The 18518-nt window shown below is 41.3% G+C and overlaps 1 protein-coding gene across 2 annotated transcripts in view; it reads right to left on the bottom strand.

The window, feature by feature from the left end:
* MYO1D (myosin ID) overlaps positions 1 to 18518 on the bottom strand; it is a 346176-nt gene that overhangs the window by 223006 nt on the left and 104652 nt on the right. For both annotated transcript variants that reach the window (XM_082860517.1, XM_082860518.1), the window contains exons 5-11: positions 16816 to 16869; positions 15541 to 15636; positions 11497 to 11613; positions 9629 to 9832; positions 5172 to 5317; positions 4976 to 5090; positions 340 to 510 (exon numbers count right to left, since the gene is read on the bottom strand). In XM_082860517.1, the coding sequence (XP_082716643.1) occupies positions 340 to 510; positions 4976 to 5090; positions 5172 to 5317; positions 9629 to 9832; positions 11497 to 11613; positions 15541 to 15636; positions 16816 to 16869 (903 nt within the window). The remainder of the gene's footprint in view (positions 1 to 339; positions 511 to 4975; positions 5091 to 5171; positions 5318 to 9628; positions 9833 to 11496; positions 11614 to 15540; positions 15637 to 16815; positions 16870 to 18518) is intronic.

The following is an 18518-nucleotide window of genomic DNA, read 5'->3' as shown; positions in this document are numbered from 1 at the left end:
CAGGAGCAAAATCCTAGCACATGAACAAGGACTCTGTATCTATTGGTTATAAATGACATCATGCTTTCTAAAGAATCATGTTCATTTTTCCTACCTCTAGCAAATTGAATAGTCTAGAGCTCCCTCTCCTGGACATTATGATGTCTATCAATCTCACTATCCTATAAACAAGAAAGGCAGAATTTATCCACAGCAATACATCATTTCATGGATGTTTATGGTCCTTCTCACTTGAGTGGACATTCTTTCAACCCAACATATAAAGTCATTTAATTCTGTCAAACAATGAGGAAAATCTTAATGATCAAAATGAGAGGAAGTTCTCATTATACACACTACCTTTCGGCTGGAAAAATGACCATGTTTGCCCAATTTACTGTTAAGCGCTTCCAGGAACATCTCATCGGTGACTTTGCCGACATTCATGCAGGCGTCATCCAGGATGGCAATGATGCCCCTGTGCTGCTGCTCCACGAGGTCCACGATGATCTGATTGTTGAAGTAATCAATCTGTAGGACACAGCAAAGTGGCAATTCCAGAGGGAACGGAAACCAGGAACAGGTGCAACAGCAATGCCTCCATATGTATCAGGAATTTAAGTCACTTTGGCGTCAAAGAGGTGAACAACACTAATGAGGGATAACGCTAAAATGAGCACACATTCTAACAGAGGTTTTTTAAAAAATGTATTTGTGGGGCTTCCCTGGTGGTGCAGTGGTTGAGCATCCGCCTGCCGATGCAGAGGACATGGGCTCGAACCCTGGCCAGGGAAGATCCCACATGTCGAGGAGCAGCTAAGTGCGTGCGCCGCAGCTACTGAGCCTGCGCTCTACAGCCCGTGCTCCACAACGAGAGAGGCCACGACAATGAGAAGCCCGCGCACCGCAAGGAAGAGTAGCCCCTGCTAGCCACAAGAGAAAGCCCGTGCCCAGCAACGAAGACCCAACACAGCCAAAAATAAAAACAAACAAATAAATAAATTTATTTTTAAAAATGTATTTGTGGACTTTTTATCATAAAACATTTTGTCTTAAATGAGTACAGCTCCAGGCAAAAATTATAAAGTAATGTTTCTCCCTTCGCTAACTCTTGTTTTAATCCTGTCTTCATATCCTGCACCTAATCTTATTCATCAGACCCTCAATCTGTTGGCTGTTAACCGCAAGACCCAGATTCCACTAAGTAACAACAAATAACCTTGAGGTATTCACTGATATTGAACTTGATGCAGTTAAGGTGTTTCCGAGAACTTGCATTTTTAGTTACACGGCCCTGGCTGACTAAAAATCCCCTAGAGTATCTCCTCCAGTTTTCCAAAAGTTAAAAAGCACGTATGGGTCTAACAGAGGTTTCCAGGGTACAATATAAAAAATTTAATTCTGAGATATAAGTATCCGTAAAGGATAAGAAGAAGCTTTGCATTTGCTTCCACAAGGCTGAATAAAGTTGTAAATAACCGCATGCTCTCTAGCCACCTCAGCACACACAAGGTCTGTGTAATAATCCTCTTCTACACCTGTCTGTTCTGATAGCTGCAGCCTACATACACACAGAAAGCACACATGGCCCTGACTCAGGAAAGCTGTAGTACCTCATTTGAAGACGGGCAGCTTATACATTTTAATCTTGTGTGTTGATGTGTCCCACCTCATTTAGGAGGTACTTGAACTGAGAGTTGTCCCCACTACCTTCTGTAAGATCGACACACTCACAATAGAGTATTACTGTGTCTCATGGATCCCTGTTCAATGCTATTTAAAATCCAAGGGCTCGTGCCAGCTATCTGTCTGTGGCTTTCAGCTCCATCCCTAGTCTTGCAAGTCCTCCTTTGTATTCCATGGACTTAAAGTCTGCAAACTGGGTGGCTTTTCTGCAAACTTTGTTTTTTATACTTTTCTGGTTTGTCTAAATCAGTGATTCTCAATAGAGGGTGACTCTGCCGCCCAGGGGCATTTGGCAATGTCTGGAGACATTTTAGGTGGTCGTGACTAGTAGAATGCTACTGGCATCCAGTGGGAAGAGGCCAGGGATGCTACTAAACATCCTACAAAGCTCAGGACAGACTCACAACAGTTATCGGGTCTAAAATGTTAGTACAGAGATGGAGAAGCCCTGGTCTAAGTATTCACTTTTACTGTGGGCACTTATTACATTTCTCATTATGGAGAAAAGTTATTTCTATCTTTGGAAAAAATATGCTTAAAATATTCAAAAAGCAGGAACTCTGTATTAATTAACAGCTGAAATCGTAGACTTTGTGACTATGGAATTAAAGATTAAGTCTTTTGTGCCAAGAACAAAAGAATTAAGTTCCCCAAATTCCAACTGTCTAACTAAAAGTGATTAGTCTTTGCTGAAGAGTCCAGTAGCTTCTGGTTCACAGTTTAATGTGGCTTCAAACATTGCTTACAGTCGTGGGTTTCAAACTAGGTTCTTCCAGCAACCTGGTATTCCCAGGAGGTTTCTTAGCGGATGCAGGGGACAAAGAGAGATGAGAGGGGATGGCTCAGGGGCACAGGGCTCTGGGGCTCCCATCCTCACTCCAAATAGAGCAGCTTTGTGCCTGAGAGTCAAGTTCTCAGCACCTAAAAATGACTTGTAAACTACGGCACCAAAATCATGTAAAGGCGAATCAATTAGGGAGACAAGACATTATGAATCTCTTGGTGGAAGTTCACATACCACCTATGAAATAGACGGTGATCCCGACACCAGTCAAGACTCTAGATCTAATAACCAATGTACAAGACATATAAGGAACAGAGAAACAGATTAGGTGACACCTCGGGAACCCCATTAGCAAAATCCAGACAGTGGGAAACTCTAAAGAACAAATGACTTATTCTCTCAACAAAAGATTGCAAGGAAAAGAGAGAGAGAGAGAGAGAGAGAGAGAGAGAGAGAGAGAGCGAGAGAGAGGGAGGGAGGGAGGGAGGGAGGGAGGGGAGAGAGGAGAAAATCGATGGATGTTCAAGAGGCGTATCAACCAATCACAGCGTAAGTAACTTATTTGGATCCCAATTCAAACAAACTGTAAAAGCAAAACCAAAAGCTCTAAGACAATTGAGGAAATGTGAAATGTGAACACTGGCTGCATATTTGATGACATTAAGGAATTACTGTTAATTTTTTAGGTGTGATAATGGTGTCATGCCTATGGTTTTTTATAAAAGTCTTTATCTTTTAGAGAAACACACTGAAATATTTACAGATGAAATAATGTGATGTCTGAGATGTGCTTCAAAATAATCTGGGGGTGGGTGGGGTACAGATGACACAAGACTAGCAATTCCCTGATAACTATTAAAGCTGAGTGATGGGTACAAGGAGTTTATTATATTGTGACCTCTGCTCTTATGTGTGCTTGAAATTGTCCATAATAATTTTTTTTTTTTAATTAATCACTATGTTCTAAAGTTTGGGGTTTTTAAAGGAAATACTTGCCCAGAATGGAGATTCTAATCTGGGGACCCGGGCTGTATTCAGTAACTATTATTTTGGAGTGAGCTTTCTGTTACCGCTAGGTCACATTTTTCTTGCTTTATTTCAGTAAGAATTGTTTTAAAGGGCTTTTGCTCCTTTTTCAGATGCTTGGAATAGTCTCCTGCAACTGTTGACTTTTCCCTTTATCAACTATGCCTGTGGAATTTGATATTCTGATTGTTAAAGGATATTTTGGACCAGTATCTCTGAACCACATCTGAATAACAAGTTTTATGATTAAGTTTGCTATAAAAACCTAAGCCCCAGCTATAATCGTGTATTATGTTATGCAACAGATTCGTTCTAAGAAAGCTGCGTGTAAACTTAACTGAATTGAATTCCATCTTAAATATGCAATGAGATTTCACTCTTTAAATCAAAACTGTAGGTGTTCCTATTAAAAAGTAATAATACACCCTTTGCTTTATTTGTAAATATGTAGAATTCATACTACTATACTTGAACAAAATTGTTACAGTATTCTAACATTTAACACACGATGGATGGAAGGCAAAGAAGAAATTTGAAGCAGGAAAGCCGGTTATCATACCAGTATCTCCTTTTTCTGAATGAGAGGAGATGGAAAGTAGGAAGATGGGAAGGAATATAAAAGTAATTTAAATACAGCATTTCAAATAGCTTTTTACTGCTTACACTGGATATCAAAATACAAATACGGACTTCATTATCTATACTATTTGGCAAAAGGATAAACACAGAAATTTACGGAAACTCAGAGAGGTTTTTGATTTTTTTATGTCTGTCCTCAAAATTGTTTAAAAATACAAATTTCAAAGAAAATTACAAGGTCCCATTTCTATCGTGAACAGGAGGTCTAACTGTCATGTTTTTAGCTGTGATCTGTGGTATGGCACCCTGCATCAATCATACTGTCTGGCTGTATCTTATCGGACTAGTGACAAATACAAAGTTCACAGAGAGCCAGGAGAAGAGAGGTGATAACTGTTGTGTGACACAAAGGAAAGTAAATGGAAATCAAAGTTAATACACCTGTTTTCATGCATGGGTTTCAGGGAATATGAACTTCATTAACCAAAGACAATAAAATGCCACTTGGCTTACAAAGTAGGAGAAGAAAAAAGGAGAAATAAGAGCAAAAAAAGAAAGGAGGAAGGGGAAGAAACTCAGTTTGGAAGCAAGGTTCAGCCAATTGAAGGCATAAGCTGCTGCTCTGAATAACTTATAAGTGATGCTAAACTCTGACAGATGTGAATCAAAAAAACTATGTGGTATCAGCTGTAAAGTGAACATAAGTTTACTGAGTTTCAACTCAGCCTTTTCTGGGCACCAACCAGACTCCAACCAAATTAGAGAAATCCCACCTATCAACCCTGAAAATGAACTGTAATATTTCAATATCCTAAAAAGGAGAGCTAAGGTTTAGGTGTTTCAAGCACCCAAGAAGACCAGCAGGTACCCAAGATGCTACGAGTTGACGTTATCGTGAACAGTCTGTACGAGTCCACTCACGTGCTTCCAGGGGATCCCTTCCCGCTGGTACTCCTCCTGTTCTTGCTTCAGGACCAGCTGAATAAACAGCTGCTGGAGCTTCTCATTGCAGTAATTGATGCAGAATTGTTCAAAGCTGCAAGAAAAGGAATCAATTAGGCTCAAACAAACAAACAAACGAAAAACAATAGGGTTTTCAGGACCTTATCCGGTTTACCTGTTGTTGTCGAAGATTTCAAAGCCGTAGATATCCAAGACACCTATAACCGTGTTCTTCCCGTGGATGGTGGTGTCAGAGTTCTTGACCTCAATAATATCATTGATGCGAGAAACAATCCAACAGAAAAGGCGCTCATATATGGCCTGTGATGAAAATGACATCGTAAATTCTTGCCCGTTGGAAATGAGTCCCCTGTTTGGATTTGTGATGTTTTAAATTCCTATTGAATTAAATTCGTATTGACCTCCTCCTTACCATTTAGCATAGCTGTTAATCCTCTAAACTGAAAAATGCAGATCATCTGTTTAAAATTTATACGACGTAGCATGATGGCAGGAGTTTTAAAAGATTATTATGGGTCACTACATGTGTTGAATTCCAACAACATTCCTTAGGTGTGTTTCTGTGCCCTGCTAAGACCCATAATTTACCTACTGCCTCATATAAGTCACTTCATGGCTTATTTTAATCTCATCAACTATAAAAAGCAGAGAACCAATGAGTTCTATGCCCTATGGATTCTAAATATATAAACATTGATTTATAATGCTAAATAAAGATCTGAGCCAAAAGGCCACCATTTCAAATTCCTTGAGAATCAAATACACAGTCAATGCACAAGGATACACACGCAAACACACACAGGGACAAAGGCACCACACACTCACACACATTCACATCCTGACACAAACGCGCACTGCAATGTCACATCTTTAGAAAACCTTTCCTTAACATCTCCCTCCAGCAACCCGCTCTCTTCACCTACACACATCCATACACATCACCTCCATTCCTCCCCTCGCCCTCCCCCCTTTACGCTTCCAGCCACTCCAGTCTTCACGTCTCTCTCGTGACTCCATTGAAATGGCTCATCAAGGACCCCAAGCACCTCTGTATGGACCCTTTCTTGTACCTCTACAGGGACATCTTACTCAGATACTCGGCATCACTCAACCCAATTTCCTACTCTCGTCTTGAAACATTCCGCTCTCTGGGATTCGTAATATCACACTTTCTTGTCTGTCAGTTGGTTTTTGGCCATGCCAGGTGGCATGCGGGCACTTAGTTCCCCAACCAGGGATCGAACCCACGCCCCCTGCAGTGGAAGAGTGAAGTCTTAACCACTGGACCCGCAGGGAAGTCCTGAATCCGCACTTTCTTAATTTTCCTCTTATTTCACTGGCTGCCCCTCCTCGGCGGCCTTTAGGAGGTCTCCTCCTCTACCTGATCTCTAAAAGCTGGAGCTCTCCCTAGTCCTCTTCTCTTCACTCCTTATCTCCTCCCCTTTAAGTCATTTCATACAACATTAAAGAACGGTGATATAATATTACCCCTAAATGTATCACCTGAATGCAGACCTCTCCTCTGAGCTCCAGGCTCCCGTGTCTGACTGCCTACCTGACAACACTCTTGGATGTCTCACAGCTGTCTCAAACTTATGTCCTGTCTGGACTATTGATCTTCCCACCTCCTGAAACTGTTCCTACCCAACATTTTATTTTTAATTTAATTATTTTTATTTTTGGCCGCACTGGGTCCTTGTTGCTGCGCACGGGCTTTCTCTAGTTGCGGCGAGCGGGGGCTACTCTTTGTTGCATCGTGCGGGCTTCTCATTGCAGTGGCTTCTCTTGTTGAGGAGCACTGGCTCTAGGTGCGCAGAATTCAGTAGTTGTGGCACACGGGCTCAGCAGTTGTGGCTTCGCGGGCTCTAGAGCGCAGGCTCAGTAGTTGTGGTGCACGGGCTTTGTTGCTCTGCAGCATGTGGGATCTTCCCGGACCAGGGCTCAAACCCGTGTCCCCTGCATAGTCAGGCAGATTCTCAACCACTGCGCCACCAGGGAAGTCCTTCCTACCCAACTTTTAACCGTAAATAAATAGAAACAGAAACTTGGGGATTCATTCACTCATTAAATGTTTGCTGGGTACTTGCTCTGTGCAGCTTGTGGGAGATACTGTACCAAGTAACAGGAACACTGTCTCTGTCTGCAAGGAGCTCAGGGAGTAGAGTGAAGGAAAATCACACACACGTGCGCACACACGCACGCACAGATGAGGTGCCTGGGATGTGAGGAGACTTCAACCTGTTCAGTGTTCAGAAAGGCCAGGGATGGCTTCTCTGAGAAAGCGGCTGAGATCAGAAGGATGGTAAGAGTGAACCAGGTGAGAGGGGAGAGAAGAACAATCCAGGCAGAGGAAACAGCACGTGCAGAGGCCCTGTGGCTGGAAGGATAAAGGGATAAAGAGAACACGTAAGGCCTGAGAGAAGTCTAATGTGGTAAAGGGGAGAAACGAGTCTGGAATATGGCAGGAAATGAGACAGGAGAGGTGGGTTGGACCATGTCAGAAATTATCTTTGATTCCATCATCCCCAGAACAACAGGTCCTGTGGATTTTATTCTCCAGATACAGCTTGTCTCAAATCATCCTCTTTTCCCCATTTCCACTGCTCCTTTCTCTGTCCAAGCTGCTATCATCATCCTCCTGGATTACTGAAATATCCTCTTAATTGGTCTCTTTGCTTCCACCCTTGCCCTACCCACTGCTCCATAAGATTCTCATACTAAGGTCAGAGCCATCATTTTAAAAATTCAAACTTGATGACATTGCCTCTGCTTAAAATATGCCACTCTCCATTGCATTTGGATAAATTCAAATTCCTCTGAAGACTAAAAACCAAGCAAGAGGTTTACAAGAGTAAAAAAAATGGAATATGTAGCAACCTAATCAACCAGCAAACAAGAAAAAGAGAAAATGTAAACTTGGGAAAATAAAATATTTGCCACATGGATAACAGACAGCAGGCTACAGTTATGAGCTCTTACAAATGGACAATAAAAAGATAACAGCCCCAAAGAAAAATGTACAAACATATATCCAAGCAATTCTCAGACAGATGTAAATACTTTACAAAAACAGGAAAAGATGCTCAAATACACTAGCAATGAAAACTAAAGTAACAATGAGGTATCACTGTACACCCAGAAAATCAGTCACTTAAAGCTTCAGATCAGGGTGTCCTTTGACCTGCTCATTCCTGGGAAGCCACCTAACTGAAATAAACGCACTGGTGTGTAAGGAAAGATGGACAAGAATTTGCAGCGTTGTTTGTAGTGGCAAAAAAAAAGGGAACAAGGTGAATGACATAAGAGGTGGATGGTTAATAAATTATGGTCCCATCACCACACAGACACTAAAACAATGGGTCCACCAATTGGCTTGAAGGAGACTTGCACGAAGCATTAACGAGTGAGGAAAGCAAAACGAAGGGCCACAAAAGGGGCCTGTGCAAGCGAGGGGCCCTGAGCTCCCCAGTCAGTCGGCTTCTGCTTTTCTGAGAATGTTTCTGGCAGCGATGCTCACAGCCATGGGGTGCTGAGACCGTGCTGGTCAAAAAGTACCACTCTGGTTTCAAAAGGCTTAACCTACTTTCCAGGAACGTCTGAACACCTCCTCATAGAATTTCACTAAAAATGAAACTGAGATCAACACCAGGCTGTGAGATAATAGAAAATATACTGGTCTCTGCCCCTGGTTCCTGGCACAGAGCTCTTGAAACCCTTGTAGTTTCCTAAGTGATAAGAACCCTCGGAGCATCTCTTGTTCTGATATTTGTCTTGGACCCCATCCCTGACCCGGGGCTCCTAAAACCCTTGTAAATTTCTGAGTGATAAAAGCATTAGGAGCATTTTTACTCTACGGAGGTGACTCTGAGTGTGCTCCTAGCTGGGGGCTGGGCACCAGAAACACCAAGCCATGATTAGAAGCTTGGAATTTCCAGTCCCACCTCTCATCCTCCAGAGAGGGAAGAGGGGCTGGAAATGGAGTTAATAATTGACTGTGCCTACATGAGGGAGCTCTATAATATCGCCAAAGTACAGGGTTGGGGAGCTTCCCAGGTGGCGAACACATCCACACATTGGGAGGGTGATGTACGCCAACTCCATGGGGACAGAAGCCCCTGTTCTCGGGACCCTCCCAGACTTTGCCCTGTAGATCTCTTCATCTGACTGTTGGTCTGTATCCTTTATCATATCCTTTAATAACCGGTAAATGTAAGTAAATGTTTCCCTGAGTTCTGTGAGCCACTCTAGCAATTAATGGAATCCAAGGAGGAGGTTGTTGGTACTTCCCATCTATAGCTGGTTGGTCAGAAGCACAGGTGATAAGCGCGCACGCGCGCGCACGTGCGTGTGTGTGTGTGTGCGTGTGTGTGTGTGTGTGTGTGTGTGTGTGTGTGTTGGGGGACAGGCTTGCGGGACTGAGCCCTTAACCTGTGGGATGTGATACTATGATACTATCTCCGGTAGACAGTGTTAGAATCGAGTTAAATTGTAGGACACCCAGCTGGCATCACAGAGAACTGGTGGTGTATGGAAACAACCTCCTCCCCATGATGTTAGAAATTTTGGTACCAGAACCCTCACAAGGCAGACACAGTGCCTTTAAAATCCCACCTTAGCGAAGGCATCCCTGCCGTAGCTGGCTTCCTGTTCTGTGTGTTGCTTGTCGATGATATCACGACCCGTAGCCACCGTCCGGTAAAGGAGGGCTTTCTCAACCATGTCTGTCTTGGTGGACAGCAATTCTGCTATGATAGATACAAGCCTGCCATTTTCAATCAGAGGCGTGTCACCATCCACTACAAACTTTAAATTTCCCTGTATCAGAAGAGAAAAACCAAGACACACCACTTCCAGTGAGATTCTGAAACACGATGTCAGGGATATATTTGCTAGTTTAAGAGAGAATTCCAAGGGACCTTGTTTGGAGCGCCTATTTTCCTAAATACATTAATATCTCAACATATAAAAACCTAGTGTTTTATGCGTTTTTCCTTCTCCAGACACTCATCTATATTTTAATTTTCAGCATATGTTTTTGATGGATGGAAATTTTACATTTTTATGTAGTCAAATCTATGAATCATTTGCTTCAGGGTTTTTCTTTGGTGTTATACTTAGATCATTCCTACTCTGAAGATTTTATGAATATTTAATGTTTTCTTCTATTCCTCATACAGCTATTCTTACATTTAAGCTTTTTATCCACCAGAATGTATGTTGGTATGTGGTGTAAAGTAAGAATTTAACTTTATTTTTTCAGATGGTTAGTTGCTCCGACACCATTAATTGAAGAGTCTAGCTTTTCCTCCTGATTTGAAATATCACCTTTATTACATATTAATTCCCACCAAGTTTTTGAGTCCGTTTATATTCCACTCATTCAATAAGCAATAAATACTTATTAGCCACCTACCAAGTGTCCAGCACATGAACTAATCTGCTGATTACTCTGGTGCTGAATTTATGCAGCAAGTTTTAAAGTACTGTGGCTTTTACTATCATTTTAAACCTGGTGGAATTAGTCGTGCCTCCTCTCCCCTGCTCCCCCTACCCTACTACTCTAACACATTTTATTCGACCTTCTTACATGTTTATTGTTCTAGGTAAATTCTAGAATCATTACATCCACTGAAAAACAAAATTCCTCTTTGGATTCTGAAGGATTATTGTAGCACCGTATTTATAAACTAGTTGAAAGAATGAGACAATTTAGAATGTTAAAGTCTTCCTAGTCAGGAACATTTAAGAGATTGTTTATATACTGCTATATAATATTTTCCATATAGGTCCTGTGTATTTCTGATTCATTTAAGAGTTAAATCTCGCCACAGGAAAGTGAAAGGTCGTTTTTATTCCAGATTTGTATCCATGTTGTCACTCATTTGCTACCAGGTTACATGTTCATTATGTTTTCAACATCTCTAATCATATAGACAGTAATGAAAGGACTCTGACTGATGGTTCTTTACTTCTAAGGTTGGTGTGATGTGTGGAAAATAACCTGTGCATAAGTGGGCCAGGGTGGTCCGTGGTGTTGGCTGCAATGAACTGGATGTGCTTTTAAGCCAGTCATTTCCAGTCTATAAAATGAGATCACCAAAATTCTAGTTCTAGAAATCTATGATTCTATGTTTCAAATGCCTTTAGAAATTTGCTCTGTTCAAGAGATTTTAGCTTATCCCACTGGTGGTCACATCACTGCTGAACCCTTTTACCTTTGAAATTAACCAGTTCGAAGTCTGACATACCAGGAAGGCAGTGAACGAACTAAGGCCACAGTCTCAAAACCCACGGTGGCTTGGAAAATCCCTCATATTATTAGAACACGTAGGAGGAAACTACAGATAGAGTAAATTTCTTCAAAATGTCAGAGGAATTTTCTCTACATAAATTACTTTTTACAAAACCCCAGACCTTCTGAAATAACATCCTAGTCCCACAGGGAGGTGTGAAGAATTCTGAAAGGCGTCCCCACTCACCAAGTGAAGAATAGTACCCAAAATTTTATACACTGTTTGAATCTCCTCGGGCTGGAAGCCAATGACTTTCATGGCGTCGGCTACTACCTTGAATTCTGCAGCATCATTGATAGACGACTAGGAATGAAAACAGGAAACTGAGGTCACAGACGCTGCATGTGAGCATTAACATCCAAAAACTATGAGACTAAATTCAAGCGTGGCCAAGGTCTTGATGCCTTTGGAGTAAGTCATTGAAGGGATGATGGGTAGTCAAAGAAAATAAAAATGGTTTCGGGGGTAGAAACATAACGCAGCACCCACAGTGCCCAACTGTGAGAGTCGCCGTCACCTAAGACATGCACCAGGAACATTTCTGGAAACTTCGGTGAGGAAGCAAGCCCTGAGCTGGCTCAGAGAAGCTCCAGGATGAGTGGAGGAAGTGGCATGAGATGTGAGACCACACATGGAAACTCTTGACTGACAGAGCCTCCGAGACATACGCCTGGCTACCTACTGTCGTCTGTGGCTTTCTGTTCCACGATTAGTCTTGTCCTGGCTGGAAACAACACTCCCACGCGTGTACGGTCAGGCTTTCTACTCCACGGGTGGGGAAGAGCAGGCCTCCCAAAGCCAAGGGGCCTGCCTTGATCATTCAGCAAGCTAGGAAATGGTCTGGGACTATCACGTCACTTTTTCAGGCATTCAACAAACATTCAGCAAGTCAGATCTTTAAATGGCACAGAAGTGCCGCTGTAGAATAAATGTCTGTCCCCCAACCCCCAAATTCGTACGTTGAAATCCTAGCCCCCAAGGTGATGGTGTTAGGAGGTGGGGGCTCTGGGAGGTGATTAGGTCTTGAGGGTGAAGCCCTTACGATGGGATTGGCACTCATATAGAAGAGACCCCGGAGATCCCTTGGTCCTTCTGCCCTGTGAGGACACAGCAAGCGGGCACCACCTTTGAACCAGGAAGCGTGCGTTGACTCTGCAGGTGCCTTGATCTTGGACTTCCCGGCCTCCAGAATTGTGAAAATCAACTTCTGTTGTGTATAAGGCACCCCAGTTTACGGTATTTCTGTTGTAGCAGCCCAGCCAGACCAAGACGGGGGTTCAAAGATAAATCGCCTGCCTTGAGGATCTGTAGCCCTCAGGTTGGAAATACACGTGTGTCAATAAGATTTACAATAAAGCAACGGTAACTGCCTATCTTAGCAGTTTTCCCAAAGCAGCATCTGCGCAGGGCCTGATCTCTTCCTTGGTGAGTCTCTGCTCTGGCCGGGACACAGACACCTGGCCTGATGCTCACCTGCTAAGGAACAGCACAGGGAAGATTCCCCTCTGCCTGATGGGCACGTGTTCCTCTAACGTCCAGGACACGACCAGGCAAGCTCTTCCCCCGCCCAGCTCTCTGAGTGAGACGGTCCACCTTGTAAAGTCTCAATTTCCTCGTGGGTACGATGGGCATAATAATACCTTTCTTACAGGGTTGTTGTGGGAATGGAAGGAGAACTTATATAAAGCACCTCCCTAGTTCCTAGCACATAAAAAGCACTTGAGTATCAGATATTACTATTATTAGATGCTGCAACCATGTCGAAACTGCAAAGAAACCAGACACAAAGTCTACGTGTCGTCCTGAGGACAACTGTCAGCTGCTTACCTGACAGGCATTCCCCAGCCCCACCTCTTTCTTGTCGACAGAGCCCTGATTTGCTTACCCCTCCCTGAGTGCACCCGTTCTTCAGAGTTGGCGCCAGCCTCAGGAGGTAAATCTTCATTGGTCTAAACAAATCACAGGGACCTTATTCCCTTTACCAAGTGATTGGCCAGCCATGGGCATGTGATGCCATTCTGGTCCATAAGACATGAGGTTTCCCTAGCTTATCAAGGGTTACGGCCAGGAACGTTTCCTCTGCCTGTGACTCCTAGAACTGCTGCTGCCCTTTGGGGACCATGAGGAAAATCAGCGGTAGCAGACCAGCCCGACCCAGTGAGGATGGCAGAACTGGTAAGTGGGAGAAACAAATGAACATCTGGGTCCCTATCAACACCGTTAAGGCACGGAATTCGCCACGTCTGGAACTGCCCCATCCTAGGGCTTCTTGTTATGTGAGATAACCAAGTTCCTTATTGTTTTTGGTGACTTTTAATTGGGTCTTACCTCACCTGCAACCCACAGGGTCGTAATTGTACATGAGTCCTATATTTGAGAATAGCTAAGTATGACACACAGAGTGCAATACTTTACAGTTACTAAAATCATTCTATTAATTTATATTTGTTTACATGGGAAGATATTAATGATTATATTATAATATAATAAAAGGTTTATTTCATCAGGATTTATTGTATGATTCCATGAATAAATATATACACATAAACTGTTGTTATCAATAATTATCTCTGCATGGTGAGCTTTAGCATATTTTTATTTCCTTTTGGTTCATCTTTATTTTAGGTTTTGACTGTGATCATGTATTGCTTCTTTGTTTTTATTAGAGAGGCAGAAAAAAAGGAGGGGGAGGAATAGGAATGGAAAACTTTGATGGAAAGGGAACCTAAGCTAAATTTAGCTTTGAAAAAAGGCTAAATGTTTATTTAATACTTGCTTTCTGTGGGGCTCTACATGATCGGGCCAAAAGCCACTTGGTCAATAAGACAATTCGATTTAAAAAGAGTATTTTCAGTCACTGGCTTTTTAAGTGTTGATTTTACAATCCTTTATACATCTTTAGAGTACCTCTGACCTATTCTCAGAAAGCTGGAGTATTGCCCTCTGGTGTTTTGTTTGCTTTCAATTAATTTTCAGCCAAACATCCTGTTCTCAGATGACTGTAAAAGTAAAAAATTCATGCAACTTAAATTTCAAACAATGGAAAATTAATTGCAAAACGCTAAATATCATTTATTTATATGCACAATAATCAAAATACCATTAAACCAGTAATGCAGATATAATTAGCTTAAGATGAAGAGCAATAATTACAAAAAAGAAAAAGAAAAAAAGAGACACCTCCCACATCTAGATTCTTTCCTTTCATAAATTCTTTTATTTTTCCCAACTACAAAAGCTGCGCATTTTCAATTATAGAAGAAACGTGAAATGCGGAGAAAGCAGAACACAAATATCCATCATCTCATCCATCCAGAGTAAACAAGTAAAACCCTGGTGCACTGCCCTCCAGATCTTATTCCATGTATGTCCGTGTGTGTATATGTGTGCGTGTGTGTATGCATATGTGTGTGTGTGCGTGCGTGTGTGTGTGTGTGTATATATATATATATACACACACACACACACGCACGCACACACACACCTTTCCCCCAACAAAACTGGATAACACTGCAATTACTGTTTTATAACCTATCATCAATAAGCTACTATATTACTAGGATTAGCTATAAAATGGCTAGCAGAAATTGTATTATATATATAGCAGAGAACTAATTAGAAATAAAAGGGCAAAAAGATCTGCATATGTGTGAGCAGGGGCTTACATGCAAAGGAAGGGGAAAAAAATGGAAAAAACTTGAAGGCTGAATAGAAATGCTCCAAGGGTCACAAAACTATTTCTAGAACACATCAAAATCATTATTGGAAAGAACAGTGAATGGCAATCTTTGATATCCATGTTCAACCACAGTGCTTTTATTTATTTATTTGTTTTCAACCACAGTGCTTTTAAACTTTCTTTTGTCTTACCAACTTGCCTTTGGCCAAATGATATGGTACCTTCTTTTGCGGTGGGTTTCCTACTTGTAACAATATTTTTATAGTGTCAAAATAAAAGTAATAGGATTAAAAAATTTTAAAAACCCCACAAGATCATAAGAGAGAAGCTTCTTTCCTATCGGATGGTGATAAAATACAGTAATGGGTTATTAAGCAAAGTTATTGAGTCAATAATATATTGAATCTCCGTCCCTCAGAATTTTAAAAATAGAATAGAATAAAAGAGCCATTCATTTGCCTAAAGGCAGCTGCCTGGACCAGATAATTATTTAATGTCCCTTCTGACTCTCTGATTCTATTTCTGAATCATCTCAAAAAGGAAACTCTTACCTTTAATTGGGCTCCAACATGGATGTAGTTGTAGGATGAAAGGGATTTCTGGAGATGCAGAGAGCGGAGCATCTGCTCTGAACCTCCTTGGAGTAGCTGAAAAATATTTAATTAAAAATAAGTTAGCAAAATACACCCTGAACCTAACACACCATGTATTCTTACTGGTAGTCTAGCTTTTTTTCATTTTCTGGGCCAATTCACTTAGGTCCTCCTGTTTCCAGCTTTGAAGATTATTTTTTTAAACCTCGAAGGTAATGGCTTCAACATCATCAGTGATGGACAATGTTATACAGTCATGAGGAAAATTCCTTAAAAACGTCTTAGCCCTTTCACAACATAACTGGCATGAAAGGTTTTGCTTTGACTGCGGCCATTTGTAAAACAGGAGCTAGTGCTCTGTGGTGGTCACGTGCTTAGCAGCCTTGTTATCTGGACAGCACAGGGTTATGTTTCAAATTCAGAAAAAGTCAATATTGCCTCAGAACTAAGAGGTGTCAGCAGCCAGTCGTATGTTGAATCCCACTGGAAACAAACAGCTTTTCCTCATCAATCTCTATATCCCAGGAAAGGACAACTGGGTAACCAGGACTGTAGTGTTGGACAAAGACAAATGCCAACACTTTCACTCAACTGCGGAAAAAGTTACAGGTTCCTGAAACGAACAGAACTCTTATATTTGGTAGAAAGCTAGTTTATTGGAAACATGGCGAACTGTCAACAAAAACACAAATACAATACGCAGAGTCCTTCTACATAGAACATGCATTTTAGAAGGCGATACATTTAAATCTTCTACATTAAACTGCACACTTTGGTTTACTGAAAAGATGTAACTATTGGATTTTTAAAATTGATTTTTTTAACGAAAACAACACTGAATTTCTATTCCCATCTCTGGAACACCCCAAAATGGGAACAAAAGCTTCAATTCAAAAATAAGACAAAATTAATTTAACATATTCAGAATGTACCATTTCAAAAGCTTTTAGGGTCATTAAAATGTTACCTACACTGCAAAGAAGCACAAGGGATGCTCAACTAAGGCAGCTGTCTGGTTGGTTAACCACCTGCTAGCTCTCTATAACAGCCATGCTCGTCAAGTCTCTGAAGAAGCCCACGGGGTAGGGTGTACGCGTGCGTGCTCACATGTGTAACATATCGCGGGCCAGTGGAGGCATGGGAGGCACAGGACAGGAGAGAGCCCCAAATAAAAACATCCATTTCCTGCACAACTGAGCAAATGGTTGATTATCTGCATAACAGATTACTAACCTGATAGAAAGAATGAAAGCTTCTTTCTCCTGGCTGTTGCACAATCACTCTAGACTAAAAAAAAAAAAAGCACATTAAAATCATTAATCTGATGAGGGACACATATACAATGCAATACTACTCAGTCATAAAAAAGAATGAAATAATGCCATTTGGAGCAACATGGATGGTCCTAGAGATTACCATACTAAGTGAAGCAAGTCAGAAAGAGAGAGACAAATACCATATGATATCACTTATATGTGGAATCTAAAAAATAATACAAATGAACTTACTTACAAAACAGAAACAGACTCACATACACAGAGAACAGACTTGTGATCTCCAAAGGGGAGAGGGGATCGGGGGGATGGATTGGGAGTTTGGAATTAGCAGATGCAAACTATTATAGAATATATAATATAGAATGAATAAACAACAAGGGCCTACTGTATAGCACAGGGAACCATATTCAATATCCTGTGATAAACCATAATGGAAAAGGATATGAAAAAGAATATACATATATAACTGAACCACTGTGCTGTATGGCAGAAATTAACACATTGTAAAAAATCAACTATACTTCAGTAAAATAAATTTTTAAAAAATCATTAATCTGAGAATGTACTCCTATAAGAAAATGAGAGCCACTTTCCCAGGGAATCCTGCGTCAACAGTGCACTGAAATGTCCTAAAGACCACACGGATGGGACCAACCTAAAACTAGATCTCCTCTATGGGGTTTTCTGTGCAATTTTTTGACAATTCTTTTTACTCTTTTAAAAACAGAGTTCCTTAAACTTTCTGAAAATGAAGCTATTTTGATTTTTTAAACCTAGAGCCTAAAGAGGAAATTTTTTGGGTGGGGGGATTGCAAGTGGGGAGAATAGGAAGGAATGTTCAGGGAGGAATATTCTCAACATTCCCTTCCTGAGGGTCTGCTGGCATTTCAAAGAGCAATGCCTTATATCCTGTAAGAAAGTGAGCTGAACAAAATCCATATACAGAGACCTCCGCTTTAGATGGCTTTAGAAAGACTGCTCTTAAGAGAGGACTCAAGATGTACGTTCACTCAAGGGGATTCTTTTGGTTGAGCACGTACGTAAAGTGCAGCCATGAAACATTCTGGAAAAAAGACCGATAATAACTGGCACTTCCTGTCATTTTTCAACCGACTCTGATAAAGCAAGATTTCCTTAACAGTCTGACTTCAGTTTAACAAACAAAAATAAGATTTATACTGCATTCTGCTGCCATAAAGATTGCTACGGTGTGACTGAGATGGAAAACACTTAACTGAGAAGGCATGTCAGTTCAAATCCGAGTACAATTCAAGATGGAGACTTAACCTAGTAAAGTTCTAGTAAAATCTCCACTGTAATAACCAGGTGAATCTACTCAAGATTAGTTAGGACACAACCTCTCTGGCAGTCCCAAGAGGAGAGTTTTAACTGGAATCTCCTACAGATTGGGCCTATCATTCACATGGGCAGATAAAAACACACTCTAAGTTTTCACACACCTAATGCAGCATAATTAGACTGTAAGATCACAAAGTACATCTATGTTACTATAAAGCAGTGAACAAAGAGAAACTAGAAGAAAACGAGATTGCCAATTAAAAGAAAAACATGGGAGGATGTGTAGAAGGAGTAGAAGTGATTAGTCCTAGATAGGTTTTTGTTAAACCTTACCCAAAAGTTGGCACCCCTCACCACCCC

The sequence above is a fragment of the Leucopleurus acutus genome, assembly GCF_964270905.1.
Source record: "Leucopleurus acutus genome assembly, chromosome: 19".
Taxonomy (NCBI): Eukaryota; Metazoa; Chordata; class Mammalia; order Artiodactyla; family Delphinidae; genus Leucopleurus; species Leucopleurus acutus.
This window is presented reverse-complemented; position numbering and strand designations above follow the sequence as displayed.